The sequence below is a fragment of the Ciona robusta genome, chromosome 2, assembly GCF_009617815.1.
Source record: "Ciona robusta chromosome 2, ASM961781v2".
Classification (NCBI taxonomy): domain Eukaryota; kingdom Metazoa; phylum Chordata; class Ascidiacea; order Phlebobranchia; family Cionidae; genus Ciona; species Ciona robusta.
The window spans coordinates 6,021,526-6,046,802 of NC_143236.1; the positions used below are offsets into that span (position 1 = coordinate 6,021,526).

The window sequence follows — 25,277 nt, forward strand, 5'->3', positions numbered from 1 at the left end:
TTCAGCTACATTTAAGAGGCCACTTACTGGCACTGTATATCCACGCATAACTGTTCCAATGTGTGTACAGTCGGATAAGTGGTTTAGAAACACAGCTTTTCACGACCGAAAGTGCCAGGGATCAGTACTGTGGCCATTATACAAGTAATTACATGAATTCTGTCATTCATAAAAAATGTCAGTAAATACACACTCTATTTGAGTATTTGTACACAATCAGGGACTGTTTAGAAGATAATATAAACAACTTACCAGTGTTGAAAGGAAGATACGGACCAATTCTGTTAGCTTTGCCGGAAGTGGTCGTATTTTCATATTTAGCGAGCTTCGAACTCGATTGCTTATGACTGGCTACGATTTTGGCGTTTTTGCCAGTGGCTTGTGCATGCGGTTTAATATACACCAAGTCATCTTTAGCGTCGACGTCGCGACGATTGTCGTTTTTGTTTAGACCCCGGTTCACCGCCTCGATTGACGGGAACGGAGGGCTTTGATTCCGGGCGGTGGTGCGGTATGGAGTCAATGGGCCAGTCGGGCCGGTCGGGGTATCTTGCGGATTATGGAAGGTGAACGAGGATCGACGATGCTGCGAATTTCGACCGGAATGGACCGAAGTTCTTCCCGAAGAAGATCGATTTGCGCTCGATCCTCTTCGACGAAAGCGGGTCGGGCATAGACTAGTCCTTCGCTTGCTGATTTCTGTATGTTCTTCATGTATTCCACCAGCATCGCTACCATGAGTCTTGGCTAATGACCTCGAGGACACTTGATTTCCTCTGCGGTAATCTGCTTCGACTTGCCCGGCAAAGTCTCGGTCATCGACCCGATAAGAGTCAGAATCCAACGGTTTCTTCTCATTCTCGTAGTGATGCATGCAGCAATGCCTAGGGCACTGATGGCAGTGACAAATACTACTACAAATTGCACCCATTTCACTACTGCGACCAAAAAAAACAGAATACATTAAACTACAGACATACACCTGGCATCCTGTCATACACCTCTCTTCCAATAATAACTTCATGATTTGGAATTTCTAGGCCGGCGCCGTCAACTTTTTCTCGCCGCGCTCAGCTCTCTTGTTTTTCTCGCCGCCGGCGAATTAATTACTACGTAGGAATGTAAACACTCGCCCTGCCTGCCGTGACGTAATCGGGCGCGCGTGCTCGAGCACAACTGCCATGTTTAAACGTAAACACTGATACACTTGTTACATCACAATGACACGCTAATCAGTTTCATCCACGAACTCACCAAATAACAATTACTAGACAATAGAAGCAAACTTAATACAAAGAATGTAGTTTTATGCTGCACCTACGACTGTATACAAGAACTAGATCTGTTTTTCATACTTCGCTGCAATCGTATGTTTACAACAACAACTTCCATAACAGGAGAAATGCGAGTCAAACACCACACACGTGGCTTTATACGAATCTAAACTTTTCTCTTTGTCATTAATCCGTTTAACTTTGCGGCGAATACTGGCGAAGTAATCCGTAATAATCCGGTGCACGGTTCCAAGCTTGGCGCCAATCCACCTCAGACCTGCAACTGCGCTGTACCTGTTGCCTCGCGCTTCCTATCAAACACACTGCATGCTGTGGTAATATGAATCTGGTAGGAAAAACAGCAAGGAAACGCCTCGCGTATGGCGGTTTGACGCTTAACAATAGCAGCGTCCTATACGCACAATCTGCTACAGTTCTGGCGACCCTGTGAGGATTTGCAGCGTTGCAACGTTCTCTCTTAAAGTTGTTATTTTACCCATTTTAAAGCATCATGATATGGTTCTATCACCGCTCACGCAACAGTGAAGTTTATGAGTTCAAAGTCTCTGTAACTTCTAGCAAAGTTTACCGTTTACTGCGTGTCGTTCCGATTTTGGAACATGCTCTTAAACTTTATTGGCACAGGCACGTCCGAAATAATCATTGCGTCACTGCACTCGCGTAATTACGTGCAGAAGAAAATCGCAGACTGCGCAAGTCGTTTAAAATTCGTGTCAATCTCCAACGATCGTGCGCCGGGTCTTAAATCTCAAACACAAATCTCATCCAAAAGTAATTCTGCAATTCGCATCAACTATCACGTACGCGTAACGGATATGACGTCAAAACCTGACCATTTGGCAAGTTATACGAAGAGTAAACGTTGCCCATAAACAAGCAAGGCAAATCGAACCGTTTCGTCAGAGTTATTCACTTAAACCGACCAGACAGGCACAAGTGTACAACAACATGTATATGCAACTTTAATCCCATCTTATCTTAAAATACACGCTGACCCGTTTTGGTTGAATTGAAATCAAAACGTACACAGACTACTGTAATTCTTGTACACTGAATCCAATTATAGATACCGTAATCGAAGCGACAGGAACCGAAAACGTAGACCTTTTGTCACAACACAGCATTCCAATGAACTACACCCTATCCATATTTGGAACATGCGTGGCCCGGGGTAGGCCGCGGTTTGGAATTAAACGGCGCCGCATTAAAGGCCAATTAACATACACGTTGGTGGCTCGAGAACAATTCGCGTTATAAATGATTCATGCAGTCCTGCCCTCAGCCGAACAAAGCACTGTTAACCTCGTAATTACTGCAAGAACAAGACAACACTGTACGTTTCGAGGCACCTTTGCTCTGGGTCATAAATTGTGCGACACCTTTACGAGATATTCGCTGTTGATCCAGTACCTGAAATTTGCATTGATACCGCAGTCACACTGGAATGTACAACGTTCGCTAATTTGTATCGATGGTTACGTTATTCAGTTGACAGGTGTGGTAGTCGTTGAAACACAACGTAAAACGCCCTCGCCGATACTGTGGTCTATAAAACGCAAAACATGCTACCTGCCACTTGACGGATCTCAGCGTAAACTAAACCTCCTGAGAAGTTGGAAGAAGCACGACCCGCTTGGCCGTGACAGTGCCGAAAGTCCATCGCCACCTGAGCTACGACCTGCGCTCGTCTAGACTCTTGCGACAAGTCCATATCTGAACGCTCGCCCCCCGTTTTATGCGTCACGCAATCGCCCTGTCATTAAGGCTATTCAAGCGCAGCGAGGCGTGACGGGACAAAACAATGACGTCTGTGATGTTGGGCTCTAGTAGGGGAGCGAGAAAGTGTGCAGGGTCGAAATCAACCCGGAACAATGCTGTTGACAATGTACAAGCGATATAATGCCAACAACAGGGTCGCAATCATCCCACTGACTCATCCAGCGAGCCCTCCAAGAGCCAACATCGAAGTATTTTATCATTCGTTAGTCACTTCCATATCGCAAAGCCGCAAAATACACAAGGGTGGAATATGAAAAGATGGTCGTTGCGATTCTCATTGATCGACTCGTAAATTCACGCGTTGTTTATCCAACCGGATGAAAGAGCCACCTTCGTCTGCTCAAATACGACCAATTACAAAACCACTTCAATGAGTGCCGTGCTACTGAAACTATCAAATCATGTTACGATAGTCACCGTCGGTAAACAAAATGAAAGTGCTATATTTACAGATTAAACTAACAGGGTCAAAAATGACTAACTTTCAGATAAGAAAAGGTGGCAAACGTACGCGTTATAGATATGACGAGCACCGTGAGAAAAACGGTCACTGCTCAAAATGAAGACACATTTTTGAGCAGTGAACCAATACAGTCACAACACGATTAGTTGAAATTTTGCGGCGAGTACAAGAATCTGCACGGTCACGATTTTGTTCTCTGAAAGTTATGACTAAGCTGAAGTGCGCTCAGGAGCCACTCGCCCAAATAAACAAACACGTGTGTTCGAACACAAGTGCCGCGCTTCGTTCCATTGTGACGTCACCGGATATTCCCCGATTAGTCATGAACACTCGTTAATTTGACTTCAGTTCCCGGTTCTGCAATGTTTATTATATATAACTACGCTGTGCTGAGGCTCCATATCCGTCCATGACTATGAAGTAATAATGGAGAAACATTGAACTTTTTCTGACAAATACAATCTCATTTCCTTACTCTAAAACCAGACAGACTACTGCCTTTGAATTGTAAAGACTTCCTTTGCCGTCGTTGCCGCGTTCCCTTCCTTCCAAACAAACCAAATCCTGTCGTACAAGCCAATTCAACTGGAATGGTTCGATTTTTTACTCGCTTTGCTAAATTTCAAACAACCAACACTAATTGTACTGTGTTTTGATCGATGCGAAGTTATCTGCTGGTTGATGGCTCTGGACGCCTTTACGCGATCGGGGAAAGTGGCTTATAAGTGCTTGGTGAGTACACAGAACGCACAGAGCACCTGGACAATGCATCTCTATCAACCAATATTTGAGTTTCTCGCTGGCCGCGCGAGTTAAAAACTCTGTAAATTTAAGAAGGCTGGGTCGTGTTGAGTGAAATACGGCTGAGTAATGCCTATTACGGCACGTCTAGAAACATTGATATTCGGTACGTAGCATTTCCCTCACCCGCCTAATCCATAATTAGAGGTTCAGATTCACTTTTCTGTCGAACGAAAAACAGAATCGATTTTAAAGAACTTAACGAGCGCCTTTGCTAAGCCCGCGACCTGATGCAATCGCTGCTTGGGTAGCGTTAACGAAGCTAACTACGGTGACGAACTAGATATTGTGTACATCCTAACGCCGGCGAAGTGCCAGTAAAATAAAGTAATCTGTTTGAGTCGAGTGGTTTTGTCGCAAATTCTTTTCCGTTTTACACCGAAGCAAAAACAGAGGATGGCCATCGTTGCGCTTGGTTGGCTACAGGTTTTGACCCCGGATAAGGGACCAATAAGCTGCGATACCGTGACGAAAATAAAACAGCTTGACGATTTGTTGACTTTAGAAACGGGATTGAAATGCAGCGACATTCCCAGCATAACGCGGTTGCTGGTCAAATTTGATTAAAGTGGCAAGACTTGGGTTTAACTGCTGATTTGCGCAGCTGCGAAATTCACTGTTGCCTGAGTTCAATATTAAAATGCGGATTAAACGAGGGAAGGGCAAGCACACACCGCATTCCATTTGATCTCGGCCGTGACTTATATGTCTGAAACCAACGCTCGCAGCTAGTGGCGCAACTGTAATATGGCGACTACATCATCATGCGCACAAAAGCTCGGGCCATCGAAACACGATGGTTCAACTAATAAAGGAATCTGCTTAAAGATTTGCCCAACAGTTAGGTTCTGCTGTCTGTTAAGCTAACGACAATTTAAATTAAACCAACACAAACAGCGGTGCAAGAACAGCGTAGAGAGCGAAATGCGGGAATTACAGCTGCAATGAGCCATCGTGCTCGCGCGTGCCGAGCTGAGAGCTCGACCATTGCGACCACTTGGAAGTAAAGCAATCTTAAGCCTCTTCACTCAGCAGGTTCAAGAGCTTCAGCTCTGCTCTTGGCGCTTACTTTGTCTGGAGTTTATTGAAAATGACAAATGATCGACTTCCTTGGTGGAAGAAATCCACCACAGATTGATCGACACAGGCCAAAGGTTCGCCAGCTTCGAAGTGCTGCTGTTCAAGATGGCGAAACATGACGAAAAAGCTTAAAACGTTTTCTCTGCTCTAGCAAGCAATAAATGAATGTACAACACGATTTCAAATTTCAAGTATACATATTGCTTATACTTTGCCTGGTTATCGGTTTTACAACGTGGGGAATTTCTCAAGTTTCGAGTTTCATTTTAACGACTGTGGATTAATACCAACCGTCGCGAAATTGCTGTTCGACGATCGTTGCTGCTGAACTATTTGTGTCAGTATCACTTTCACGGATTCGAGGTCGGCTAAACGCACGCGTGTTGCTCAACAATTATTACCTGGGTAAACACAGACGGCCGGGAATGGCAAATAAAGGACAGACATCAAACATAACTGGATGACGAAGGTCGTGAACGTTGGTTGGGTTTCAGTGGAAAGCAGCTTTGATTTTTCCGTCTTTTAAAGATTAATATTTCAACTTTGCAAACACGCGCCAGTAGTGGCTAAAAGGGGCAAATTACAGATCGGGCACGTCAGTTTAATTTTTAAAAAGAAACATTTTAATTCAGTCTTTTCTAATACAAGCTTTAAAAATGGACGAGGAAAACGAGTAACAAAAAAAATAAAAAAGTTACATATCTGTGGACACTGTATATATTTTCAATCCCGCATGGCAAAAACAAATTTCTAAAGGAAGTTTAAAATGAACGAATTGAACGTGGGAAAATGTCCGATGACGTTACCGTTCAGACCAGCCACGTTTCGCGACGACTTATTTTTCTCGTTCAAGTTTAATTGTGGTTTTCAACGGAACTGTTCTGGTACGACCTGTTATTACCGGGCGGACGCTTGTGTCGTAACAGTAGGCATTATTGTTTGACTTTGCAGAAACAACGCGACCTACGTGAGGTATAAAATATGACTTAAAAGTCGAAGGTAAAGGGATATCCTGAGCCGCGATCGAGTAATTATGCGGTAAAAGACGCGTAATTATGCGAAATTACCAAAAAATGTCACACCTGTGGTACTAGGAAAGTAATTTACGATGTTCAGTGCGATTGAAAAGGTAAATTAAATTCCTGCAAATTTCATTAAAGAGGTGGTTCCGTTATTTTATTTGAACCAAAGACACCACCGCGCAGCAACCTTACGGCTTGCAACGTCGTCTTTAACGTTATAATTGCTTCGTGGGTCAGGTTATGATCAGACACCTGGTTGTGACAGGAGGTTTTCAAAAGCGCTTCATAAACAACAGCAGTTAAAGCGATTACTGACGACAGTCTACAAGTGCAAGCGACCTTTTCACGTGGCATTATCCCACGAAATCCGGACGGATCCGGTTTTATGTAGGTTTACGAATAGAGATGACGCACGACCCCTCTTTAAATTCATCTAAAACTGACAAAAATCGGTTGCCTGCGACTTTACGTATGCTTTGTTTGTTGCTGATCGTTTTCTAAAGAATCGAAAGAAAAGTATAATTTGTTTTTACGTAAAGAGCGATTAAAGTTGCGGGCTTGCATTTCACATTCCCATACCGATAAATATCAGTTTTTAAAAACAAATCACTAGACCACTCTACACTGTGCGATAAGAAATTGATTTGTTTCCATCAATACCAGGATCTAGCCAGCATGTGCGACGTTAAGAGTACTACGGTTCCGCTTCGTTGCACTGGAACGATTTTATCTCTAAATACAAACAGCACGTGCTGGCTGGCTCTCCGTCGCAATTTAACCGGTCTCGCAAAAGGGGAGTCACCGTGGCCAGTACTGCACAGTTTATGCGACCACAAATATTCAATGGAATGCATTCGTTAATCAGCAACTGTTGTTAGTTACCTCAGTCTCCTAGTTTAACCCCCTTTTTCTGAACTATTCCGATAAGCCTTTACATTTCGTCCTTATCTGCAACTGTATGCACCAATCATCGCACTAATTAAACTCCCGCAGCTACAGTTCGCCTTAATCTCGTAACTTCCAAGTCTATCTAACTCGTTATCAACCGCCGCATGTTGAATATGCGAGTTGGCAACGGCCTGGGGGGATTCGGTTTCCCACAGACGCCGTGCCATCTTCCCACAACCATCTTTTTAACCGGCGGAATTCGAGACCCGGATATATTGCAGTGCGGGCGAAGATAAATGATTAAACCGCGGTCAAACAGGCGAAATCTCATTGAACTGTTTTACGTGGGTTTTATTAATTAATAAGCAGAATAGCAATTGTGCGTATCAGATGTTTTTCGTTATGTAATGAACCTGAAAGTGAACACATTACTCAGTAGCGCAGTATAGCAAAAACGGTTAACACTATCATAACAAATTGGTCAGACACGAAATTACGTTTTGTTTGGCAGGGGGGTGTGCAGGTGTCGCCAGCGAAGCTAATATCTCGGCCAGCAGCATGTTTAATGGGGGACGCGGCACGTGAAGGAATTTAACAAATGCCAATAACCGGTTTATGATGTTATTGTGGTGGAAGAGCTAAGTTATGACGATGGGCTACAAACATTGCGACGCCACTGAAAGCCGTCGTTGCACGTCACAATGCAAGGCGTTTATTACGTAATGTGGGTGAAAGGTGAAGTTGAGTTAGCGCTCGGGGGGAGGGTACAAAGTAACTTTATACTTTAGTATGGCATATTTGAATGGGGTAAGATGAAACATGTTTTCATTCCATTTCTCGTCCAATTGTATAGTAAACAAAGAACATTAAAACACAACTGTAGTCTGATGACTCCAAAAGGACGTTGGCAATTGTTTAAAACACGATCAAGGGTTTTGAATATTATGTGCTAAAAATGTCCCGTCGTCCCCCCCACCCTACTATATGTCTCGGAACACTGCAAATGAAAAACTTTATGGGATATTTTTTACAGCGAAATGAACTTCCCCAAATATTCCGTCTATTGTGATTTAGTGCGGCCTATTATTGAACTGTATTTGCGCAGTACAAGGAACTGGCAAAAGTCAACGGAATATTATGATGTAACAATGGTGTGCAGATTGTGGGTGTTAGGTTTTATCACAAAAACGAGCAGCCGGTTACTTGGCAGTCGACATCGGTTTATTTGCGTGTACATTGAGCCATAAGGGTACGGTGAAAAGCGTGCAAACCAGACACAAAACAAATACAAAAAACAAACAAGCGAAGCGTCGCTTCTCAATTAGAGGGAGCGAAGCACTCGACACAATGAAACGGTTAGGGCCATTTAAATCTGGTATCGCTTAAAAGCACCGAACTTACACGGCTCTCTTTGTGGGAACACAAACTGAAAAGAATAGGAAAAGATAGCTTTCACAAAGACGACGCTTTCCAACGGCAAATACCTGTGTTTTGAACAGCAAAACAGCGAGTAAACACCTTAGTTAAAACGGCTTGCTGCCTTAAACTGATATTAAAACTGCTACACTGCCTGACAACACAGAAAATTAATAACTTTTTGAAAGCAAACGTCATTCGTTCTGAGAACTTCGTCTATATCTTGTTTTCCCGCACACAAATCAAACACTTAAGCAATATAACGGCCACGAGCTGCAGTGGAAAGGCTACGAAAGGTGTTGTATCGCCAAACATCTCTGTTTAACGGGGGCAATTAGTAAACCGCAACATTTACTGTAAACACGCGTCTGCTTCCTGCATTACGCCTGGATGTCCGGTACAAACAGCACTCACAAGTACCACTATATGCCTTATACTAGAGGCAACTTATGCAGGTCTTATACCCTGTAAACGCTACCACAGCGACGTCTGTCTACCTTCGTTGCTTTAAGAAACAAGAGACTATACACGGAAAAGACCGACGAACCAACCCCGGTGAAAAACGCTAAGAGGACGACACGTTTTTGAGCAATGTTTATGTTGGTATATGGACAAGACGGTTGTAACGAAGAATTTATTCCGTGATCAAAGATATAGTAAGGTTGGGTAAGACGGGACACCTTTAGCTCATAATATCCAAATATCCTGATCGTATTTTAAACAATTACCAACGGTATATGGAAGTCATAAAGAAACAGTTTTATAAGTCTTAGAATGTTCTTTGTTTACTTCCAATTGGGACAAGAAAATAAAATGTAAAGATGTCCCATCTTTCCCCACCCTACTATATATAAACACCTTAAAATATGGTAGCAAACGGCAGGTCAGTTTAGTTGCACAATATGCTGCATTATAAGTTCCACTTCTACTTGGTTCATAAATTACAACCTTCAGGTTATTGACCCAACTAAAACTAGAAGAACAACATGCCATATCTTGCTCATAAAGGTGCCAGCCGTTTAATGAACGTTACCCACTCATTTACATATAGCGGGTATCCAGTACACAATTACAACGCCACCGTCGCAATAATTGCGCAATCTGTGAATTCCTAACGCCCAGTGTTGAGAGGTTTAACCTAAAACGATATTCACCGCCTCCAATAAAAAGATTTTGGAGAAGTTAAAAGGTACACGGCAACACTGCTAAACACAGACATTACGAGGCTAATTTAACTGCTTTTAGGGGGGTTGCCGAACAAAATTTACGAGTGTGACTTACGGCTAGACGGCTGAATTGAACCTGCGGCGGGCAACACGTGCCAATAATATAAAATTCGACAATGAAAGAATCATTGTGATGGTGTTATCCGCGCATTGTTACTTAGATCTATTAATAACCGGATCAATGGCAACCGGGATAAACGCTTCTTGTGTGGGATTATAGGCGACATTGTGAGCTTTTTAATAACTTCTAACTTGACTATAGAATGGTCTGTCTTGGACACTAATTGGAGATCTTGAGAATTTGCCCGTGTACTCAGTCCCGTTGATTGTCACATGCTTGTCTAAGTTGGACAACCGACAATATAAAGTGAGCGTATCATAGTGATGCTATAAAACTTAAAGCGTGAAGTGAAGCGAAGTTACCTGAGTCAAATGCCTACTCATCTTTATTTATGACTCAATTTATAATAGGATGGGAGAAGACGGGACACCTTTAGCACATAATATCCAAATATCTTGATCGTGTTTTAAACAATTAACAACGGTCGTAGGAGTTGTGAGGCTGCAGTTTTATAATTCTTGGTATTTTATTTGTTTTCTACAAAATCGGACGAGAAAATAGAATAAAAAAGTGTCTCATCTTACCCCACCCTACAATATAACTTCTTCAATTTCACTTCAAATGTGGTCGTTAACACCTTTACTAGAGAATTAAGAAAACTCGCACAGTTAAGTAGTATCGAGTTCAAAGAGTGAAGATTTTGCATTGTGGTTGTATAATACCCGTATCTGGTGCACCACTGTAGCGAGCAGAGTTAGACGGTGACGCAACCAGGGTGAAAATCGATCCGCAGTCACCGGTTTTACTGCGGCGGCGGTTAAAGTGAAACCTATTCTCGGTCGTTTGAAGAAATTTACGACAAGCCGAACAAGAGCTTATAAAAAACGCAAACTACCAGCTGCGCTCGTCAACTTTGCCTCCTGAACTTGCCTTCTCGGTTGGGCAGCGACCAGGAGCAACGATTGAAAAACTATTATAAAGTTTTTCACAATTTTAATCGGAAGGTCTGGTTACATTTTTTGGCTTATTTAAAATGCCATTTCGATGTCCTGCTATTTAAGTTTCAACAAGCTTCTGAAACAACTGTTCTTAAACATAAGAAAACTCCTATAATAAACATGCTGCAAACAAATGCTGCGCTAAATTTTAACGTTTAAGTCTGTATCTGGTTACCTTTTTCCAGATACACCCTCAAAAGGCTCGCGTATTTGTTAACACAGGAAAGCACGGTCGCCGCATAAGTGTAATAATATCTACCCGAGACGGCTCTACCCTTTTATTTTAGTGTTTCCATATTTGAACCACGGTTGATACTCTGAGTGAAGCAGTTTTATAGTTTGGAAACACTGTTGATATGTAAGTACACGGTACATTGGAAATGAAAGGCTTCAAACGGTGAAATCGCTTGCTTGTTTTGTAAACCAGGCTTTTTTAAAACCTTCCGTTTATTTCGGAAGCATAAATTGCAGACAAAGTGTTAAAAAGAAGCTGCAAATATTGAGAATTTGATTTACCACAAAACTGGTACACTGTTTGCCAAATTTGAAAAAACACACAAAATATCGTGGGATTTGCTTTGATAAATGGGTTAGAATTAGTTAGTAACTCATCTTTAAGATTAAGGGTAAGTTTACTACTGCAAATGGGTCAGAATTCAAAGTCCAATTGACCTTCTGCCCCCTGCAGTGACCTTTAACCCCAAGTCACGTGTTACTGCCCTATTGAGTGGACACACGATACTGCGGTCAAGAAACTAAAACCGCATTCAGTAATTACTGGAAAATTTAATCACGTAAAAAAAAGATTCGTTCTCCTAACTATATTAAGCAATGTAAAACAAGGTAATTTTTAATTCTGTGTTTTTTCTCGTGCTAGACTGTTTTGCTGGTAAATATGGCGTCTGAAAACCAAAAATCTCCACTTGTCTTTATATATGGCTGTCATAACTGTATGGGTAAATTATAAAGTTTAAAAACTACAATTGCCAAAATACGAGAATGTCGGCCAAAAGAATTAACCCTAAACATTTATTTAATTAGAATATTTTAATTTATAAACACATTGGTCACTGCACGGGTCTGCGTAAGGTACTGACGGCATCAAGTCGTATCGGCTTCCATTTTTCATTAAGCGTTGTTGACCGCGAGGCAATTTGGAAGCGGCGTTGTCAATCGGCACTTTAACGTGCAACAAAGGTTCATAAAGAATCTATTTTTCAACGCGCAAAAGGAACGTCTAGCCATTCTCAATAAGCAGCATTCAGGTGGTAATCTAGGTAGCGCACATCGACCAGGAAATAACATAGGCCGCGGCGACTCACAGACGCCGAAAAAAAGCGGACAAAGTTTATGACAGACTCCGCGTAAAAACGGTTGCCGATATAGAGCCTAAGTGGCAGCAAGTGTCGAGGTGTTTAAATTAGGGCAATGTCAGCCCCCTTTATCTTAAACACTTAACATATATATCAGAGCAAATTCCAAACGTGGAAATGGGTAATTTATTAAAATATAATTGAATCCTGGCTGGATCGTATGTTACAAAGGTCTTATTTGCTTGTATCGAACGCAAACCTGTACAAGTTTAAAACAATAGCAGCAAACTCCCACTTTTCGAGCAAATATAGGTTTACCGGAATAATGACGTGAAATGCGGTTTGTAGGTTCCTCGCTCAAGCTGTTGTACCAACAGAAATAAGGTTGAAGGGTCGTACACCAATCTTCCAATGAGCAATGTTTGGATTTCATAGAAATCTTATAAACGGGTAATATCCTGAGTGCGGGGACCGCAGACAAGGTGCAACCACAAGCGAGATGGTTATTATACTTCGTAATCGGTTTCCGAGGCAGGGGTTTGAATATACATTTAGGAAATTAACGCCGCCTGAAATGTCATCGGTTAGACGACACCGGTGGGTTAAAATAACAAATCATTTTCATTGTAACATGTAGTAACCAAATTGGCTGGCAAATAATGAATCGCACTAGAAACGAACTGGTTTTACTGAAATATGCAAACTGCTCTTAATTATCTTGTTTCAGCATTGCTAATATTGGCAAGATAGGTGTACGAAGCCCTTGGAAAGATTTTATAAACAGTCGGCGATAAATATTTGAAGTACTTGTTAGGAAAAGCTCTTCAAACCTGGAGTGTTATATCATACAAAGCACACACGTCAATATAGGGGGGTTACCAAACCTATGGAATTTCTTGATTGCAAAGGTATTCAAACAAAATACATGATTCAGACACTTCAGAAGTTAATTGACGTTCTTGACTACAACCTCACGCGGTCTAGTATACCCTCACAACCCCCTGTGAGGTCCAATTTCGCCACAACTACGCATATTTCAATGAACATCACTGTAATTATTGATAAACCCAATTCTATCATCTTAGCAGACACATTACTGTAGACAGAGAATTCGTAAAGCTAAACAAGTACGTAGATAATAAATACTTTAATAGTGTTTAGATTTGATCTCAATTATTTTAGCACACACATTATTATAGAGATTTGGTAAAGAGAAACAAGTATGTAGGCGACTGACCTGGCGTAATTTCGAAGGTGTACTTGTTCGAGTCCTTCGCTTTTGCCGGCAAGACGTTAACTTTCGATCCCAGAAGCGGTATGGTGCCCTGCATTGAAAACCGATTTGTGACAAAGAATCAGCCAACGCGACTCTTTAATACTTAGCCGCAAACGACGAAGTGCAAAAAGAATTTATGGCGACATTTAACCCGCATACATGTACACAAGGCAGAACGTTGTCACTCTATATAAAACCTACACGTGTATAGTATAGTAGGGTGGAAGGAAGACGGGACACCTTTAGCACATAATAATTAATAACCAAATATCCTGATCCTATTTTACACAAATATCAACGGTCTATGGGAGTCGTGAGGATACGGTTTTATAATTCATTGAGTGTTTCTTGTTTACAACCAAATAGAATAAAAAAAAAACAGAATAAAAAATGTCCCATCTTCCGCCATCCTACTTTATATACATACCCGGCAAAGTAAAATATTGCTTTAAACTTACCAAGTGCTTGCTTTCCGGGTCTTTGTAATAATGTAGCGAATCCCCTTTCACCACAAACCAGCGTTCGGACCAGTTCTTAAAATTGTTACTGCCGAGCTTTTTTAAATATCCACTCTTCAGCCCCTCCTGGTGGCTGCTACTCGGGCTACCTTTATGTCCGGTAGGTAGTGTAGAAGAGTTTTCTTGGAGCGGCGAGAGCTTGTAATCTTCCCCGTGGCCGTTTGAAGAAGGACTATTGCTGAGGTTCGCGCTGTCGATACTTTTTCCACTTCCAGTTCTGCAAAGACAAAGGAATGTAAGCAAAAATGCTAATAGAAAGTAATAATTACTCGAAAGATTTTATTAATCAACGATAATGCGTTGTGTGAATGGTGTTAAACGGTCACTTCGGAAGTGTTAAAATAACATTGTGTAAAATTAAAATCCTCCTTTGAAAATACCCATCTCCGCCTTTCAGTGTACCACAACACATAGGGAGTGTAGCACTTAGTTAACCATGCATAATGTATGCACGTGATGCCATTACACATTGGGGATAATTAATCGCGAAGCTCTTCAAGCTGTCACTCAGCTGGCGCATGCATTGTTGATCCCATAGCGGAAGACAGCAAATAATATAAAAAGACTACAGCAATTATAAAGAAGTCATACAGGTACAAAACTATTTTAGTAGAAGCAACCAAAGTGAGTACGATGAATCATTTTAACTCGTTCTTATAATTACAACACATATGTAATAACCAGTGTCATTCACGGGTAACAAATATAGCTCCGTTTGCGACACTGTAAAACCAGTTAAGCGTATTCATCGGCACTGGGGATTATAGGAGTAACGTACAAGTGAAACTAATACACAGAGGGAGAGTTTCTCTTACGTCATCGGGTCGGGATTGTGGTCAGATGGGAATTTGTGGCAATGAGAATACTCGGTTGGGAATTGGAAGTTTAATACGTAATAGCGGCGATGAAATCTCGCCAACGTTAATGTAAGACATCAAAGGTACAACGGCCTGGCAGCGGAACTAGCTATATGCTCTCAAATATTGCCCAGTAAAAGAACTCGCGGATTGAACTATATTCTGTATATAGTAGGGTGGGGAAAATGGGACACCTTTTGCGTTGTTAAATGTTTGAAACGCGATCAGGATATTTGGATAGTAGGTGCTAAAGGTGTCCCATGACAAGAAAACATAGCTGTCCTTTCCATAATTAACCAGGTTAAACAACTCTTCATCATTGAATCAAATTAAAATTATTCATTCCAAACATTAAATCAAGTACACCACATCAAATTCGCTATGTATATGAACAAGAGGTCCTTATAACGGTTTCCGTACAACTCAGAACCACCCAGTATAGCACCCAATATTCGTATCTTACCGATCGTCTAAAATAAACTATAAACCACATCGAATGTGCCGTGTATATGAACAAGAGGCATATAATAACTATTTCCACCATGTACACAACCCTGCACGTCCAATATTCTCCTCTTACCGCTCATCTAAACTGCTTGATCGACGCTTTTCCACGGCTGACATTGGCCGCCTCTTCGGTGAGACGATTGGGGAACGCGGGAACACAGAGTCCGACAAACCCGGGGTATCCGACACAGACTCGAAGGAGAATTCCGCGGTGTCGGAACCCTCGCTACACCGATCTGTAGACCGAAGTTTTCCAGTCGCCATTGATAATCTCCGCGTATATTTCTCAACGCGTTGTTTCATGGACTGTCGGCCCTTCTTGAATCGCATGGATGGCCCGGACATTGTGTCGTTGTTCATTTAATTTGGCAAGTTAGAAGAATTCCTCAGTTTGCCAAGTCGCTCTTAGACTTTGTTCCAAATAAAAAACTCAATATTCCAAAGCAAGTAACATGTGAACCAAATACAGCACGTTGTCGGTCATTCTTTTTAGACTTACACCTAATCTGTGTCATTTTACAAAATATACAAATAAATAAAACAAAATCATACACAGAATTAAACAACTTGACTTCTGCACATTTGACAGCCGTGCCCATTAGCGTGAAATCGGTTAATTAAGTCAGATTGACAACGCGGGTGATCCAGCTAACGCGCTCTAATTAATTCGCTCTGGTTGCGATTCGAACAATGCTAAGTTGTTATTGTCGACGTCATAAATAGTGATTGTACAGCGTTAGTATCGACCGCACTCTAAAGTTTGTGTTCCAAGCAGGAAAACGTGTCCCTCCCCCACAGTGTTATGTTACCATAATCTCACGTGCCCAATAAAATAATGCAGTACACAAACATGTTTCGAATTACGGATGACGTCAAAATATTTAAAACCGTTGGACCACGCATTAAAACAACACCATACAGAAACCAATACTAGGCCATATACCCCCTTTCATCGTCAGTTCTTATGACTTACAGCTATGAATCATTACATATGTCGAAGTTAGTCATCTTAATACGTGAGGAATTGCAACCAGTCAGCGAAGGAATGGCGGAAACTGGTTCGAATCATTCAGTATCTACGCTCCAAGAATCTGGGCTCGAAACCTCAATTTGATTGACGCAGTTGTTACATAAACAAGGACGATGCAAACTCTCAAATTTATGTCACAAACTGACTGCAGCAATACTCTTTCTTCTGTTTTCTGTCATGTATAAAACTGACTGTATAGCAACAATACACGTTCTGTTGTTTTCTGTTAAGTATGAGCCTGACTGTAGCAATACCTATACTGTTGTTCTAACTTGCAGTTCTGTGTTAAACAATCATTACTGCTGTATCACATGCTGTGCCCTTCTGTTCGGTCAAAGCACAACTTGTAAAGTGGAGTGCTGATAGCGAACGTCATGCGATCTGTCGAAGTGATGACAGGCAAAGCTGGAGTTGTAACTTAAAGCAACAAACTGTAATGCTGCTACATATAGGTAATAAACAATGCAGTCTTACATTATGCCTTCTTTAACTTATCTAAATCAACATATAATAATAACTTAACTTGTCTCTTCGATTACGGTAGCTAGATTTAAAAATATGAAAAGACAGGATATAGTGACGAAACAACTGTTGTTAAATATCTTATGTTATATTTTACTGACATGGTATAACTTTTGGTTGGCAATTTTAAAATAAATGCTATGCTGTGTCGAATCCACTGGGTATAACATGAATGAGAATACTGATAAGCCTATGAATGAATTCTGAAAGAGCTGCGAGGAAATTCGGAGTAATGTATAAAACCGCAGCACTCCCGCAGAATTATACACTCAAATGTCGTCTGCATTAAAACGAACTGACCCTTAAAATTAACACTCTGAGTTGTTTAATGAATTGAAATCCTTTATGGTTACGATTAGTTCTCAATAATCCGATTAGTTGGCAATATGTTTATAAATAACTACGCTGGTAGATTTGTTAAGAGCCTATAGTATACTGTGGGGTAAGGTAGAACATCTTTAGCAAATAAAGTTTAAATATCTAAATACCCTGATCGTTTTTTAAACAATTAACAGAATCTATGGAAGTCGTGAGAATACGGTTTTATAATTTTTTGAAAGTTCTTTGTTTACTACCAAATGGGACGAAAAAATAGAATGAAAAGGTGTTAAATCTTCCCCCACCCTAGTATATGCAGTCAGTATCAGAAATAGTTTAACTAAGAGCTCTAAGACGACAATTCTACACAATAGAATCGTCTATATTGGCGTGGGTTTGTTGCAACACTAACCGCCATCGCTGATTTCCGGCAATATGGTATAACAAAGTTGGGCTCTCACATGGGAATCGCTGCTATATTCTACTATCTAGCTTATATTCTATATTTTATCTAGAAGTTCATGTTTTTATTGGCTGAGACGAAAGCTAAAAGCAGTTTCGAAGAATACACATTGCTTAAACCTTCAGCTTTTAACGCTTTTTCCTTTTTAATTAAAATTCCATAAAAACGTCGCTCGCTGTCCAACACAATTAGCCTCCTAAACGCAACCACATAGCAAATGACGCACCCGTGCAAAAAAATCGAAACTTTGCTTCTAGTTGCCGAAATTCGGTGAAGTTTTGCAACAAAACCAACTATTCGAAAATCGTTCATAGAAACTGGGACAACCGAAGCGCTTATGCGTATACAACGTATACAGTGAACTTTTAAGTGCACCGAAAGGTTTCTGACGCGCAAATAGGCACATTTTATAGATCTGACACTCAGCTGCGCATGATATATAAGCGATACCTCATAACTCAGATGTTATGTAGTAGGGTGGCTGGAGGAACACCTTTCATTCTATTTTCTCGCTCAATTCGGTAATACACAAGGAATATTCACGACTCTAATATAGCGTTGTTTTGTTTAAAAAACGATTAGAATATTTAGATATTATGTGCTAAAGGTGTTCTGACTTTCCCCCACTACATACATATACAATGCGTCACAACCCATATGACTGCTGCGTAATACTTTAAACTTTTTTAAAGATTTATCAAATGACCCTAACATAACTGCACTATCGGCGTATAACTTGCACCAATATAATACAATCTCCCATACAAGGAATGCAATTAAAGAAAAACCTACAATACTTAAGCAGTTAAAAGATCATTTTATTACACGTTGCCCTCAACTGTACCGTTGCGCTGCTCAAAATAAAGAAAATCGTTACACCAGCTAACACAACGGTGCGAATATACGAACCACTGAAAGTTGACTTATAACAGCAACCAACGGCGTATGAGTTACTGAAATTCAGTAACAGGCAACAGCTTCACTATGATTTCCTGTTATACGTAATAATACTTGACTCATCCTACTTCGATGTGGAACAACTGTGCTCTATATTGCCACCATACGGATGAAAAATAACATCAAAAACAATAAAAAAAACTGGTAAAAAATATTTTATCAGCTTTCTCAAAAAAAACAACTTGATTTATTCGAAACTAAATATTTATGCGTTGCCTGAAAGTGTTGTGGGGCAATCTCCACGTGCACTTTAAAACTCTATTTTCAAATCAGGGCCTTCGTCAAACTAATCAATACAATAAATTATTCACCTGCTCCTATTATTACACGATACGCAAGAAATTCAATTCAACCGAAAAGCGAGGCTGGATACAAACTAATCGATGTATGTGGCATATACAGTGTTGTACTGAACACAAATTGTTAAGTCCTGCTGGGCGAAAGAATATAGCCAGCAAACCAATGCAGTATTTTAAGAGAGGTGACAGAAAAACAAAATGGGTAAATTGTTACAAAATGAAGTCATTTAATTTTAAGTCTCTTTCCAAGTAAAACCTGCTTTTCTTTATAATGAAGTATAGCATTGAATAGATACGGGTATATTATCATACCGATATAACATGATAATGGGAATTTATAATTATCACGATGCAGAAAATCCCCTATGTGTAATTCCTGGCGCGGTAAACATATATCACGTGCTATGCTCATATAGAGGCCTCTTAGGAGCAGTAAAGATAACTCACGCATAGACATCATGTAATTAGTGATTAATCAAACGGACCAGTCACGTTGGCTATGTATTGCACAATTGTTTGCTTTATTTTGAAGTATGCGAAACAACGTGTTAATATAAACAGAGCATATTATCACTGCTGTATTGTAGCTTTTATATTGACGCAGGAAAGTGGTTGAATTTTTAATCGTTACCGGTTCGCACACATTAGTATTGCCATGGGCCCATGGACATAAAGTTCTGTGGGGGAAGCTGGGACACCTTAAGCACAAAATATTAAAATATCCGGATCGTGTTTTAAACAATTAACAACGGTCTATATAGAAATCGTGAGGATACGGTTTTTTAATTCTTTGAATGTTCTTTGTCCACCACCTAATATGACAAGAAAATAGAATAAAAAATGTCCCATCTCCCCCACCCTACTAAGTATGTTCTTGTAACTTTAAATCCTGCAAACAATTGGCATATTTGCAGCACCCCAAGGACACAATTCGAGCAAAAAATACTTTAGGCACTCTCACTGGGATTAGGTTGGAAAGGGCTTGCCATTTAGTTTATAAGAGTTGGAGAGGTTATCGAAACAATAGTGGTGGACTTGACTTTACAATACATTCAATTTCAATTTTAGGTATGTGTTCAAGGCGTATGTGTCACTAGGCAAGAAACTTAGCGACAATTGCCTCAACCAACTGGTCACTAATAGGTTGTCAAAACAAAAGTGTGTTAGAACGACCGTCGCTTTCCGACCACGCAAGGATAAAGTAAGTTACACATTAGTGATTAAAGTATAACGAAGACTAGAAAAACAACACATTTAACCGCAGTAGATTTATCTCAAGTGAAACAATAACTTTTGATAAGCAAACATGACCACTTGTACATTTTACTCCCCACAACATCACACCAGCGGGCAAACTATACAAATGCTATACTATAACTGTACAAATGCTATATACTATACGAGTAAGGAGGTAATTTAAACGAAGGTCATGCTTGCAACGAACAGAGTTCTTCAATAGTATTGAAATAATAAAAACCATTAAATGGTTTGTTGTTTAAAACTATATGGTAAAGGATGGGGAAACATGGGACACCTTTTTGTTCTATTTTTTGTCCCATTTGGTGGTAAACAAAGAACATTCAAAAAAATATAAAAACCGTGTTCTCACGACCACCAGCTAGGTACCGTTTTAAATTATTTAAAACACGATCAAGATATTTGGATAATATGTGCTAAGGTGTTCAGTCTCCCCCATCCTACTAAATAATCAAACTTACACAATCACTACAAGCACCGTGTTGTTAAGGCATCTGGTGACAAGAACAATGCGTATATAGCAACGTATTTCCAACGACGTACTTCCCGAACACGCTTGTTGTTTGGTTATAACAAGACATCTATATGTTGCAGATTATTTATATATTAAAACGTCCTGCTGGTTAATCCTACGCTTCCTATTCCGTTACCAATATAAATAATGATGACTGATAAATGAACATATACCCCTGAATCATCGTCAACTAATTCCAGCAAGACAGTTTGACACAAAAGACAAAACGAGAGGTTTATATAGTACCGTGGGGTAAGACGGGACACCTTTTGCACATAATATCCAAATATGCTGATCGTGTTTTAAACAGTTACCAACGTCTATGGAATTCGCGAGGATACGGTTTTACAGTTTTTTTAATGTTCTTCGTGTACTTCCAAATGGGACCATAAAATATAATGAAAAGGTGTTCCATATTACCCCACTCTACAATACGACGATATATCTAAAAGTATATTGTCGCTTCGCACACCCTGCTACCCGTACCAAATACACTAATACAGCAACCATATTATGAATTTCGAATTTTTGTCAAAATTACAATACAAGTGCACAATGGATTATGCAAACAAGGGGCTTGTGTTAGTTGAAAACGTAATCATCTTTATAGACATTTTGTCGAAGGGTATAAATAATTAATGTGTCGCCGAGTGGATCAAACTCGAACTCTTGGACCGTGAATCAACAGACGAAAGGTCTGGCCCGGGTAAAATAATAAGGTATAGCTAGTTCAGCCAGGTTAAATATGATTTATGTTATGTTGTGGTATCCGATTATACAATATCTAATGTAAATACAAAATTCGTTTTACCTTTTTGATTTCCCAGGCCTTTGAAACTTGCGCAATTTCATTTCAACATATAGGTGTCGACATGCTGTACACTTAAACTACACTACAGAGTGCGCCCGTTTAAATGTGATGGTATTTAACTAAGTGTTTAACTCGTTGAAACAAGCGCTTAACGTGACCGACCAGTTAAAGCGTGGCTTACTTTACTATATAGCTTGGTTACTCTGTAGCACTTGTCCAGTTTAAGGGGTTTCAATTGCTACTAAGTGTGCGATGCGCCAACGTTGCTAGTGGGGATAAGTAAACACAAGACGAAGGCTGCTTAAAATTCAATTTAAAATACTAGGCTCCCACGTCACAGTTACCAAAAAAATCCGAACCAAGAATAATTTGATAAAACCAAAAGAGTTGTGTCAGAAACTTCAATCAATAAACTTAAATATGTATTCTTACTAATACACATCATTACAAACAGCAAAACATAGAAATTCTGTCTTCTATACGGGGGTATTGTACGTTTGTACCTTTTGTCACGCAAACGAAAACCGAAACTGTCAAACTGCTGTCTAATGCCTTTCGTACGGCTCTTTTACTACAGTTTAGTCTCTATATATATATGTAATCTCGTTTATATTATGCATATGTTACCGTCGGTATACTTGAAACATATTGACAAACCATAATAAAAACGAGCGAAGAGCATTCATTATTCTAAAATGTGTTACATTAAACTTACTTCGTAAACCTTGGCAGACTCATTGAGGTTCCCTTTACATCCTTGAACCGCATGCTCTTCTGCTTTAATTTCTTCAATTGACCAGAAGCACTTCCAGCAGCAGCGTCCCAAAGCGCCCCTACTTTATCTTTATGAGCCGCAGCTTTCGAAAACTTCTTCTTGAATCGCTTTCCCGCGTTTTGTTTGCTGTTGTTTTCCTTCGTCTTCACGTCAATCAACTCGCCACTTGCCATTGAGCATCGAGATACATTGTCGTCTGTCACGTCCCATTCGCTCTCGTCAGACAAGAAACTGTAGCACGAGACGCTGTCCGGAGCAACATCATTATGAAGAGTTTCGTTATCTTCCTTTGCATCTTCCTCGAAATCATCAATGTATGCTATTGGAGCGGCTTCTATAGTTTCGTATGTAGGTACCATGCCAGCTGTTAAAGTCGCACTTTTGCTCCCCTGGTCATCTGACTCAAGATCGTGCTCTGGAGTCGGATGAGGAGCGGATGATCCTCGCTTCCTCGTGTCGTCTGGGAAGGCGGACTCTAAGATCTCGTGCAGCTCGGTGCTCATTCGTTGTTCATCCATCGTACTTTTTCTCTCCAGTACTCGTAATTCGGTTGGTTTAGGTGACACAGGTGGTTTATTGCGCCTAATTGGTTTCATTGGTGGGCCTGGTGGTAAAGGGGGAGGGTCAGACGGCGCTTTGTGCCTATTAGTTACTGCAGAACCGCTGCTACTGTTTGACGAGCTATTACGGTTTGAGTCGAAAGATGCTGTCCTGCTGTAAGCCGCGTAATCCGCAATACCGTGCCGTGAAACCCGGGATCGATCCATGCACCGTATTTCGCGCATTACAGAATCGAACAAGTCCTCTCTCGCTGGCCGCCGTGGCACTTCCATTGTTGTGTTAAACACGGACTAGACTGTCTGAAGTGGTCCGTGCTATTGTCTGCTTGGCCGTGTATGGTCGTAAAGCGATGAAATCTCACTTTGAGACAATTTCGTACGTAACAGCGGAACAGACTATACGCTCTTCATGCTTTCTGACGCATTGGTTAGCGACGTCGTAGGCAAGGAGAAGGGCACGGCGTGTTCTTATCACTGGGCGATGTTCGTTTTAACCACAATCTTCTCTGATCCGGATTTGAAGTTTATTGTTTCCGGATCATCGAGCACAGTAAGTACGGGTGTCCTAATCTGGATCGAAGAGAAGGTGCTGATTTTCACTCAAAGTAAGCCTACGGCATACAAGTCCCTAAACACCCTGAAACACATTGATATTTAAAAATATCTTTCTGGTTGCAATACGCACAGTGCAAACAAAGCAAATAAAACTTTACCAGACTTTCGATTTCCGAGAAACATACTTAACTGATTCTTTCATTTCACTAGCTGGTTCAACCTATATTTCAATCCAGGATAATAGTATATTCTGATTATATAAAAACGTTGGCGTCATTACACTACAGTAGGTATTAAAATATGGGTGATTCACAGTATAATAACCTCAATTTGCCTATTTCGTGTGGGTGCAAAACCTGGTTAATGTGCTAGTTAGGTCCTACGCCTATAACCACATATACTATACTAAAAGAAAGCCGTTACTAACCACCACCTAAAACTCTCCACTACACACGACGAGCGAATCGATAGACCAACCTAGAAGTTCGGTCGCTTCCCGGTTGAGCCGCATAATCCGATCTAGGTTAGTGGAATTCGATTAAAATCGGGACGCATTCGCAGCAAGCATCGATTCGTTTCAAACCCAGGACAGCGATGCTTGGTCATTCTTCTCTCTTAGTGAATCTGCTCTAATATAAACATTGGTACGTTTTGAACCGGTATTTTTGCTTACGCACCTGACCTGCTTATATGTCAATAAGATATAGTTAGGGTCGGGAAGACGGAACACCTTTAGCACTAAATATAAAAATAACCTGATCGTGTTTGAAACAATTCACAGTGGTCTATGACTATGTAAAGGTCGTTATAATACGGTTATACATTTCTTTGAATGTTCTTTGTTTACTACCAAATGATGCGAGATAATAGAATAAAAAGGTGTCCCATTTTCCCCATCCACTATACGTAAAAATACAATTCACAAACAAAAACCATAACATAACCCCTACTGTAGCGGTTGAAACAACAATGCAGAAGTAAGTGGTATGTACGAACCGAACCTGATATCTAAACAACTTAACAACATCACCTACTACTGCAATCGAAACTTACAGTTTAGAAAGCACCCATGCTATTCCTGCTTGTCGCAAGTTTCCATTCACAATAAGCGTGTAATACAATGGTAGATATTCAAAGACTTTCGCACACGTATTGCAAGCCAACAGTCTTGGTAAACGCAACAAAACGATTCGCTAAAATAATTTCCGGAGCATGGAACGTTTAATGGCAGCACTATTGTCAGAACAGACCAGGGGTCGACTCTGGTCCAAGCTTGGAAATGGACACGGACTATTAATTCAGTTTAACCACCGATTAAGCGGACTTTTAAACCGTGCAAGTTTAAACTCAACGACTCACGACTTAATTTATGAACTGTTGCGTTATAGAACGAATAAGTTCTTTCTATCTGCATATTTCTTAACGGACAATATCAACCTCTGCTCAACATGCAACAGAACAAACGAATAGAAGAATTCTTGAACAAGTCATCTTATCTTTTCCATTACGTGCTGCTTGAACACAGGAAACGCCTGAAATCGTACGAGGTTTGAGTAAGGCTAATTTAGTAGACATTTGCCTACTTAAAAGTACTTTTTATAAAACATGCACTGCTTTAGGTAACAACAACTTTCTATGCTTGCTGTATATATAACAATATTGTTTTATGCAGTCGTTGTCTGTCGGTTTACTTATTATGGCAAAACGTTACAAAAC

At 40.5% G+C, this 25,277-nt stretch overlaps 1 protein-coding gene across 3 annotated transcripts in view; it reads right to left on the minus strand.

Moving 5' to 3' along the window:
- LOC149740581 (uncharacterized) overlaps positions 1-23,661 on the minus strand; it is a 34,906-nt gene extending 11,245 nt beyond the window's left edge. The window contains exons 1-3 of one of the 3 annotated variants that reach the window (XM_089872874.1): positions 22,387-23,661; positions 14,077-14,353; positions 13,580-13,667 (exon numbers count right to left, since the gene is read on the minus strand). In XM_089872874.1, the coding sequence (XP_089729000.1) occupies positions 13,580-13,667; positions 14,077-14,353; positions 22,387-23,279 (1,258 nt within the window). In that variant the 5' untranslated portion in view covers positions 23,280-23,661. Of the gene's footprint in view, positions 1-252; positions 5,042-13,579; positions 13,668-14,076; positions 14,354-15,573; positions 16,032-22,386 lie in introns of those variants that run through there. The other 2 variants (XM_089872877.1, XM_089872875.1) reach the window with 2 other exon arrangements.
- Between the last annotated feature and the right edge of the window lie 1,616 nt (positions 23,662-25,277).